This window comes from Erinaceus europaeus, chromosome 3 (genome assembly GCF_950295315.1).
Source record: "Erinaceus europaeus chromosome 3, mEriEur2.1, whole genome shotgun sequence".
NCBI classification, from domain to species: domain Eukaryota; kingdom Metazoa; phylum Chordata; class Mammalia; order Eulipotyphla; family Erinaceidae; genus Erinaceus; species Erinaceus europaeus.
The window spans coordinates 89,323,921-89,334,752 of NC_080164.1; the positions used below are offsets into that span (position 1 = coordinate 89,323,921).

General features: G+C 39.1%; 1 protein-coding gene across 4 annotated transcripts in view; it reads left to right on the forward strand.

Moving 5' to 3' along the window:
* Positions 1–10,453, forward strand: part of ASB3 (ankyrin repeat and SOCS box containing 3) — a 113,638-nt gene extending 103,185 nt beyond the window's left edge. For all 4 annotated transcript variants that reach the window (XM_060187656.1, XM_007527947.3, XM_060187657.1 and 1 more), the window contains one exon: positions 8,008–10,453. In XM_060187656.1, coding sequence (XP_060043639.1) covers positions 8,008–8,213 — 206 coding nt within the window. In that variant the 3' untranslated portion in view covers positions 8,214–10,453. The remainder of the gene's footprint in view (positions 1–8,007) is intronic.
* Positions 10,454–10,832: the final 379 nt, after the last annotated feature.

Here is a 10,832-nt window from a genome sequence, read left to right on the forward strand (position 1 = left end):
TTTCTGACTGCAATTCTTTCAGACTCTTTACTAACTCCTGTGATTATTTCTTTAGCTAATGTTTGGATGTTGAACTCGTTATTTTGTGCTTCACCCTTTAGGGGGCTTTTAGCTGGACTATTGTCCTGGTTAGTTTCTCCAATATTTCTTCTTATTGGTTTACCCATTTTATATATTATATTACAAGTTCCCTCTCTTAGTACTTTTCAAATTACTCATCACTATTTCCTGGATTGACTTGTGTCTAAGTAAGGTAATTAAAGGGTTCACAGTGGTGGAAGTTAACAGTTTTCAATAGTCTTTTAATCCCTGAGTTGGAGCTCAGTGATTTAAAAGCCTCTTTTTTTTTTTTTTCTTTTCTGTAGGCTATGGGAGCCTGAGGGTTTCTAACTATAAGTTGGCTTCTTAACTTAATCACTGACTCTAACCAAGACATAAGGCAGGGTGTGGCAGAGATAGTCTGGTGGTTATGCAAAGAGTCTTTCACAGCCCCACAGCTATGCCACGGAAGTATAGGACTTCTCCTGAGTTTCCTGGTTAGATCTCTGTCCCCTGGTGTCCCTCCCTGCCACTGCTCCAGACTTTGAGGGCAGTAGCAGTGGAGACCCAGAGTTGCACTTGGTGAGTCTCCAGGGAGTCCTCTCCTCCCTTCAGCTGTCCCCTTGTTGGTGGAACAGACTGGAGGTGGTGTCTCAACTGATAGAGCGTCGGACTGTTACCAGCCACTTAGTCTCTTCCCCAGGCTCCTCTCTGTCACCAGCCACGGGTGTCTGCACTCACTGGTGATTTGGTGGGTTCCTGTAGTGGTTCTAGTCTTGTCTTGTTTCAGTGCCAGGTGGTTTCCTTTGGTATTCCTAGTTGATCCTGGAGAGGAGAGGAGAGGAGAGGAGAGGAGAGGAGAGGAGAGGAGAGGAGAGGAGAGGAGAGAAACAGATCTTCATAACAATTTTTATTGTGCATTTTATACTTATCTATTAGAAACATCAGTTTAACTACATAGCAATAATATTAATCAGAAGGTTCAGTAGGCCCTATCAGCTATCTGAGATTACGAATTTTTATGAGGGGGCTGGGTGGTGGCGCACCATGTTAAGCTCACATAGTTCAAACTGCAAGGACCTGCACAAGGATTCCCGTTCAAGCTCCTGGGTCCCCACTTACAGGGGGTCACTTCACAGGTGGTGAAGTAGATCTGCAGGTGTCTTTCTCTCCCTCTCTATCTCCTTTTCCCTCTCAATTTCTCTCTGTCCTGTCCAATAAAAAAAGGGGGGGTCGGGTGGTGGCGCAGTGCGTGAAGTATATATGGCGCAAAGTGAGAGGACTGTCGTGAGGATCCCGGTTCGAGCCCCGGCTCCCCACTTGCAGGGGAGTCGCTTTACAGGCGGTGAAGCAGGTCTGCAGGTGTCTATCTTTCTCTCTCCCTCTCTCTCTTTCCCTCCTCTCTCCATTTCTCTCTGTCCTATCCAGCAACGAACAACATTGACAATGGCAATAATAATAACCACAGCGAGGCTACGACAACAAGGGCAACAAAGGGGGAAAAATGGCCTTCAGGAGCGGTGTATTCATGGTGCAGGCATTGAGCCCAGCAATAAGCCTGGAGGAAGAAAAAAAAAGGGGGGGGATGGCTTTCAGGAGCAGTGGATTTGTAGGACAAGCATTGAGTCTCAGTGATAACTCTGGAAACGAAAAAAATTTTATGGCTGGTCTTCACCTTGAATCTTTTTTTTTAATATTTATTTATTCCCTTTTGTTGCCCTTGTTTTATTGTTGTAGTCGTTGTTGGATAGGACAGAGAGAAAATGGAGAGAGGAGGGGAAGACAGAGAGGGAGAGAGAAAGTGAGACACCTGCAGACTTGCTTCACCTCCTATGAAGCAACTCCCCTGCAAATGGGAAGTCAGGGACTCAAACCGGGATCATTAAGCTGGTTCTTGTGCTTTGAGCCATGTTCGCTTAACTGGCTGCGCTCCCGCACGACTCCCAGTTCACTTTGAATCTTTAATGTTCAAATATGGGCAATTCTATTTAAGTATATTATGAATCTGGAGTCCTAAAAGGGGAGTGATCATTGCCTTTTAAAAAAATTTATTGAGGGGAGTCGGGCGGTAGCGGGTTAAGCGCATGTGGCTTGAAGCGCAAGGACCAGCTTAAGGATCCCGGTTCCAGTCCCCAGCTCCCCACCTGCAGGGGAGTCGCTTCACAGGCAGTGAAGCAGGTCTGCAGGTGTCTATCTTTCTCTCTCCCTCTCTGTCTTCCCCTTCTCTCTCCATTTCTCTCTGTCCTATCCAACGACAGCAACAACAACAATAATATTAATAACCACAACGATTATAAAACAATAAGGGCAACAAAAGGGGAAAAATGGTCTCCAGGAGCAGAGGTGGTGCAGGCACCAAGCCCCAGCAATAACTCTGGAGACAAAAAAAAAAAATATATATATATATATATATATATATATTTAAAAGTATATATATATATATATATATAGCGCGGGTGGAGGAGATATCACAATGGTTATGCAAACATACTCTCATGCCTGAAGCTCCCAAATCCCCTGTACTACCATAAACCAGAGCTAAGCAGTGTACTGGTTAAAAAAAAAAAAACTTAAAAAAAATCTGTAGATTTGGACTGTGCAGTTAGTGCCTTGGTAGTGCACGAGACTTGCATGCATAAAGACACCAGAGATCCCAGATTCATTTCTTAGCTCCACTATATGCTAAAGCTGAGTGGTGGTCTGGTCTCTCTTTCTTTCCAGTGAACACAAAACTTGAGGAAAACTGTGGGCAGATGCTGCATTGTGTCTAGTCACGGGCTATGCTCATCAAATTCCTGAGACCAAATATTGGATGAGAGTCTGAGTCACTCACTATTCAGTGATTTTTTTTTTCCCCTAGAGGCATTTCTTCTGGATGCTCTTAATCTAGGGGAAGCATTAGCCACTAAGACCACATAGTAAATGCCTTTCATCTTCAAAAAAAAAAAAATTTCAGTTATGTGATCTTCCATTGGTAGAGCAGGAGACTTTTGCCCTGTCACTACCAGTCATGGTAGGCCTTTACAACTTCTGCAGAATCATTCCTTCATTAACACTGCCCTTAGTATTAGCTTTAAGAGCCAGACTTTGTACTTTTTAAATAGTGATTTATAATTAACTTACAAAAAAGAAAAAAAAAAGGTGAAGTAGAGAGAGAGAGAGAGACTTGAGTACCACTCAGCTCTGGCATATGAGGTACCAGTGGTTGAAAATGGGACCTCCTGCATGTGAGTCCTGTATTCTACCAGGGAGAGCACCCCAACCCCTCACTTAGAATTTTTATTTTATTTATTATTTTTAAATTTAATTTATTTATTATTGGATAGAGACAGAGAAATTGAGAGGAGAGGGAGAAATAGAAGGGGGAGAGACAGAGAGACACCTGCAGCTGTACTTCACAACTGGTGAAGCTTTCCCTTTGCAGGTAGGGATCAGGGGCTTGAACCTGGGTCCTTGTGCACTATAGTGTGCACTTAACCAGGTGTGCCACTGCCTAGCCCCTAGCTTAGGATTTTTATGAGGTTTTTCATGTCTAATTTTAGCTTTGCATAACCTTCTACTAAGACAAGTATTTGTTGTTGTGTATGGTGTGTAAATCCGAACTAAAATCAGTATTAATTAGTTGTATCTATAATTGTTGGGCCATTTTGCTGTTAAAACTGTTTTGGTGTTTTCATCTGTCTGTTGAGGAGAAATAATGCCATATAGCATGAAAACATTTTAAAATAAGTTGTTTTTACTAAGTACGGAGACCAGAGTTCCATTCCACTAAATGCCTTGCTGGAGATTTAGCACTGCTCTCACACATACCAGGCCTGCATCCTAACGGTGAGTCACCTTGGCTGCTATGTGTTCTAAGTATCAGGTCACCAGAATGATGTGAAGGTCCATCCTACCCTTTGCAGACATGTACTACATTGGATACGTGTGCAGGCAAACTCCTGGGATCGATCTGTCTGTCTGTTTGTCTCTCTGTCTCTCTCTCTCTATCTGTTAGTCTGTCTCTTCTGTCTATCTATCTATCTCCCAGTTAAACAAATGAAAATATTTTTCCAGATTTTAAACCTCTGTTTTGAGGTGGAATGGTATTTAGGACAAAGAACTTTTAGTTCTGATAACGTGTTCATTTAACACCTTCTAATCACTAAATAGTTTTAATCACATTGCACCAAAGTAAAAGACTCTGGGGAGTGGAGAGGGTTCAGGTCCTGGAACATGAAGGCAGAGGAAGACCTAGTGGCGGTTAAATTGTGATGTGGAAAACTGGGTATTGTTATGTGGTAAAATGTTACACACGTACAAACTATTGTATTTTACTGTCAACTACAAACCATTAATCTCCCAATAAAGAAATTAAAAATAATAATAATTTTAATCATAAATGGGAATCACAGGCAGAAGTATTCAGTGGGACAAACACTATAATATCTGTATGTGGGCCTTTCTTATTATTTATTAGTATTTTATTGTGTATTACTGATTTAAAAATGGTTTACAAGATTGTGAGATTATAGGGTATAGTTCCACACCACCACCAAAGTCACATGCCCCCATCTTCCTAATAATAACCACCACAGTTCTCACAAAGTCCTTGAGACAGTTTGGTTGTATCTGCCTGCCTGCCCCTCTCTTTCTTCCCCCCTTCTTTTCCCTCCCTCCCTCTCTTCACAAGTTCATGTGTTTCAGTTCTCTAGATTCCACATATGAGCAAAGCCATCCTGTATTATCTTTGTACCTCTTTACTTGCTTCACCTACATTACCTCCAGTTCCATCCATTCCCTCCCCCAAGGACATGCCATCATCTTATTTGATTGCAGGGTAATATTCTGTGCAGAATGTATGCATATATGGATGTATATAGGTGGGCATCTATAAAACTAGCAGTTTATATCTATTAACTTTAGTGAGTTCTTTAATTACACACAATGTATATAAAACACTGACTGAAAACCCATGAATTAAGCAAGTAAACTGAACATGCTTCTCTAGTATAATGACAGGGATTGATGCAGGATCATGACAGAGTTTTTCTTTTAAAATGAGAGGCTTGTACATGTTTTACAAACTAAAGTAACCTTAGTTTATTAAAAAAAAAAGTACATTAGATTTGGAGATAAAGGTTGTAACTTATGTAATAAGATATAACAAGTGTCAGAGAGAGAGAGAGATCCTTTGAAAAAAAAGGAGAGAAAGGAAAATGGAGTGGGTAAGTAATTTAAAATTTGGTGATCAGAAGCTTAGGAAAGAGCTTAGAAAACAAGTTCTCACTTTGAAATAGCAGCTAAAGTCTTACTAGGTCAGAGTTGGGTAGCGGATTTGATCATTTGAAGTGTTCATTTTAGGAAACTTAACAGGAAAACCAGTGGCAGATTTGCTGACAACTCTGAGAGTTTGGCAGAGGTTGCAAGTGATGCTAATTCACATGGCTATATCACCCCCCCGACACACAACTACGATTTTATTTTCTGTGTATTGGGTTATAGAAGGGAAATGGTTATATTTGTCCTGGGTATTGTCAGAGAGTTATAGAACTGAAGATGGCCCCTCAGTAGAGTGTATGTGTTACATGCAAGGACCCAGGTTCAAGCCCCCATTCCTCTTGTGTAGGGAAAAAGCTTCAAGAGCAGTGAAACAGTGCTGCAGGTGTGTCTCTCTCAGTTTCCTTCTCTGTCTCCGTCTCCTCCTCCCCTCTCAATTTATCTCTGCCTTTATTCAATAAGTAATATAAAAAAGAACCGTGAATGTTGGGTTTATGTCACCTAGCTTGTCTAGATAGAAAAAGAAATGGCAAAGGAGTGGACCAGACAGACTGGTCTTCTTGAGGATTTATACTCCTTGTATGTGCGCCATCAGGAAACATGAGAGCATTAAGATCTGATAGTGCCCAAGATTTGCATGGTGTTCCAGTTCATATAATGCTTTTGTGAATGCCTTTTAACTTGGATCTTGTCAAATCCTTTTCATTCAGAGAGGACTTATAATGTATACTCCCTGAATTGATAGAGGAAGACAAAAGGTTAGACTGTTTTACTTCTTCAGGATTACCCAGCTGGTTAGTAGTGGTTTCAACTTCAGCACAAATCTTAAAATAGGCCACTGCTCTGTCTACCATTATTACTGTTATTCTGGTCATTCACCATGTTTTGATGTTCTGTTTTATTCAATTCCTTTTTCATTCAAAATCGTTAGGAATGTGTACTTGTCTAAATTTAACAAAGTCAAATCTGTTAGGATTGCCCAGCTGGTTAGTAGTGGTTTCAATTTCAGCACAAATCTTACAATAGGCTACTGCTCTGTCTACCATTATTACTATTATTCTGGTCATTCACCATGTTTTGATGTTCTCTTTTATTCAATTCCTTTTTCATTCAAAATCGTTAGGAATGTGTACTTGTCTAAATTTAACAAAGTCAAATCTGATTGTAATAAGTTTTCATAAAAGTACTGTTCTACAAAATGTTTAATAAGCAGGAGCCAAAAAGTAGGAATAGAACAGATGAAAATAGGGACCCAAGGGTGGAAAAAACTTAGAATATCTGTTTTAGATATGTTCCTATGGGTCCATTACTTTAATAATTTTTGTTTGAGCTTGGTAACTTAACATGGGACTAGAAATATTGTCTGAGAGGATGGTGTCAGAGTTCAGAATAGAACATGAAAGCTGTATTAGGACAGAGAGTAGCTACAAAACTTGAAAAATAAATATAAATACAATTAACTGTTTACTATATCGATCTGACCTAGGGCCCATGTATATTCATATTTAGCACAGGAGTCTGTGTAACCTCTTGAGTCCATGTCTGTCTGAGCTTGCAGTCCATGGTCACAGCTAGAAACATTCTAGGCTGCTCTCACTTCAGGACCAGTCTTCCTGGAGAGGCAGAATAGATTGATCCAGCCTCCATTTGGAGAGGGGGTCAGTCCTTACCATTGCTGCTTTATAGTGAGGGCAAGGTCGGTCCTGTAGAAGCCCAAAGAAGGGTTTATAGTGATATTCCTGATGGAAGTGAAAGGGAGGTCTCTTTTAGAAGTTTAGGTCCATGGTATTTCTGTGGGAATCCAAAGAGTCCCAGACTAAGGACCCCAGGTGATGAGATATCCTGATATTGACCAAAATAGCCATTGTTATTTTTTTTAAACTTACTTTTTAAAAATTTACTTATTCCCTCTTGTTGCCCTTGTTGTTTTGTTGTTGTAGTTATTATTGTTGTCGTCATTGTTGCATAGGACAGAGAGAAATGGAGAGAGGAGGGGAAGACAGGGAGAGAAAGAGAGACACCTGCAGACCTGCTTCACCGCCTATGAAGCGACTCCCCTGTAGGTGGGGAGCCAGGGGCTTGAACCGGCATCATTACACCATTCCTTGTGCAAAATGGCCACTATTAAGTGAGCCAGTCTCTTGTCCTTTTCCTTTTTCTTTCTTTTTTTTTTTTTTGTATTCCTTTCATTGGTAAGCGTGGACTTTCTCTTAGTTGTGAAGGCCTTGAATGTCAGTTGTACCCCCACACCTATGGACATCTGATCTTTGATAAGGGGACTCAAAGTATTAAATGGAGAAAGGAAGCTCTCTTCAATAAATGGTACTGGGAAAACTGGGTTGAAACATGCAGAAGAATGAAACTGAACCACTTTATCTCACCAGGAAAAAAAAAATCAACTCCAAATGGATCAAGGAATGTCATTTGTTATATCCAGGCCATTATTAGGTTTATGAAATATGGCCTTAAGTTAGGGAGGAAATAGACCTAGGTGTTAAGTGTAGTCTAAGTTAACTTTGAGTCCTTTTTGCATTTACTTGTTTGATAATTCTAGTCAGCATTGTCATAGGGACAATTGTCATATATATATGAAAAAGGAAAGAAAAGTTTAAGTAACACAACTCCTCTTTTACTACGCCACAGTGAAAAAAAATTTATATTTTGCTGTCTAAAATTTTTGTCTCTATCTCTTTTTTTTTTTCCCTCCAGCCTGTGTTCCATCTCTGAGTCACCTCTGCCGGTTGGAAATTCGCTCTGGTCTGAAAGCAGAACACCTAAGATCTGACAGCTTTATCTGTCAGTTGCCACTTCCCAAAAGCCTACATAATTATTTGCTCTATGCAGACGTCCTGAGGATGAATGAAGTTCCAGAACTGGCAGTTACTCAGGACGGAGAAATCAGTGAAGCTACCTAACATAGTTTGTGTTTTACACTGAAAACCACCAAAACAAAGAGCCATAGAGTACAAATCCTTCCTTCTCACAAAGAATGACTTGTGTTTGTATGCTTAGTTTTTTTTGTTTTTTTTTTCTAATGTGGGGCAGCAGTTTACTACAGCTATTTACAACTGGACATTGTGGCAAAAAGTATTCTAACTCTCACTGATGTTGCTAGTTAACAGTTTCGTCACAAGTACATTATGTAGTATTTATTCAACATTTTCTGCTTTATTTTGTCAGTGAACTGTGATGCAGCTTTTAGTGGTAAACATGACATATTTTCACCTAAAATTCTATGTTTGCCTAAGACTAGAACATAGAATAGAATACGTACAATTTCGTTATGAGACTATACAACAGTGGGATGACTATTATTTTATTTGGAATTATTTAAACATCTCTTATGTTTGAAAAGAACACCTTTTCCTGTATTGTATTCTACTCTTATCTCTTAATTCAGTCACTTTTATAAAGAATGGATGCTTAGTGACTTTTTCACAGGTAAACTCAGGAGAAATTTTTTTTTTTTAATGTGGAAAATAGTTTTTTTTCCCCCCTCTAGTTACTTTGTACTGTCTTTGGCCATAAAAAAAAAAAAAAGACTTTCTTTCTAATCTGCAAAGGCAACAACAGTGCTAAATTCAAGAATATATGCTCAGTTGAAAAATGATTTAGATCAGTATTGAGATAAATGAGCATTTTATCACTTTCAGAATACTGATTACCAGACTGAGAGGCATGGTTCTACAAAGAGACTCTCAAGCCTGAAGCTCCAAAGTCATAGGTTCAATCCCCACACCACCAAAAGCCAGGGCAGAGCAGTGTTTTGCTAAAATAAACAAGCAAGAAAGCAAGCAATCAAAAAAGCACTGTGTTCCTGAGTCATTTAGTATCAAATAAAACTTTCAAGCTCCAGTCAGCCTCCAAATTAGAGGGCAGCTCTGGTCATAGTAAGTTCTATTCATTTTTTATTACCCAGATAGATAATCAAAAGAATCCCTGGAATTTAGAACTTAAAATTCTAGGTTGATAAGATACTACTGTCTTACATTTTAGGTTGTTTGATCTAAATCTAGAATCAAAGTACTAAACATAGGCTCAAGTTAACTATAAAAGGCTTGGGGGAACAACCTGGGAGGAAGGTTCTGAAACATTGCTTTCAAGCTAGACAACTAGAGAAGGAGCCCAAGAAGGGCTAATGGAATCCTGTGGCTTAAAAGAAGTGAGAGTGAGTCAGTAGGCCCCTCTTAGATAGACCTTTGCTGTTTGATAAAAGCTGTGGTAAAGGTAGACCAAATGGTAGAGGCATAGCCCAGAGGGATGACTAAATCAGCTCAAATTAGAGCTATAGTTGTTGCCTAAAAGTGTAGACAGAGTGAATGTGGACATACAAATGGAAGATTTCATATGAAGAGCCAGGTGGAAATTCTGATACTTATAGAGAAATTCTAAGAATGTGGATAATATGTAGCATTTATAAAAAAATGTCCCAATCATTGCTTTTCTCAATTCTAAAATGGATTCATAATATAATCAGCTCTGTTATCATTATGGTCAAGTATGTATAGAAAGCTTAAATTGAAGATAATTTTTTTTTTATATTTTTTGTTCATGTTAAAATACGTAATAAAATCTCTATCCAGAGCTTACAACTGAACTCTGTCCTTAAATCTAAAATTCAGTATTTCCAAGTCCTTGGGATTTAAAACACAAATGATTTACTTATTGTTTGTGTGGTGTCTTTCTTTCTCACTATTTCATAATAAAATGTGTTTTTATATGACTTGCAGCAAGGACTCCTTGAGAAATCCGATAAAGGTAAATGTATTATACTTAGTGTGAACCTTTATTCGCTGCCCTCCCTGCACAATGGTACTTTAATCCTCTGTTTCAGTCCTATTTAGTAGCTTTCTAGTGGTGGTACATTTTATCAGAGGGGGACACAAATCAATTTTAATAACACTTGGCAGGAGTTTGCCTGACCTTGATTCCATGTTGTCCTTTAAGTATAATAATATCCTACTGGTTGTCCTGTCATAGGATACATTTCTGTTGTTATTTATTTGATATAATAATGATAACCTGAACACTTTTAAGTTTCTCCTGCCTTTTTGATAGATAGCAGGTGGCTTGATATGCAGCTTTCTGGTGGTACTTTTATGCCCCTCCTCTATCCTATGATCTCTATGAATTGAATAAATATAAGACAGGCTGGAGTAATATTTATGTTGCCTGACTAGTTAACATCTCTAACTTTTGGTCTCTCCTTAACTGAGTTCACCTATAAAAACTGTGTGAAAAGTGTGATATGCTATAGATCTTCAAATACTTTGTCATCTATAGTTTGAATATAGTAATATTTTTAATGTTATTTTATTTGATAAGACAGAAACAGAGAGGAGGAAGAGATAGTGAGGGAGAAAGATAGACACCTGGCAGACCTGCTTCACTAATCATGAAGCTCCCCCACCCCCTGCAAACCATGGGCTTGAACCTGGGTTCTTACACATAGTAACATGTGTGCTCATCCAGGTGTGCTACCACTCAGCTCCTGAAGATAGGAAGATTTTGATTGGCCACTCACTGTTATAATT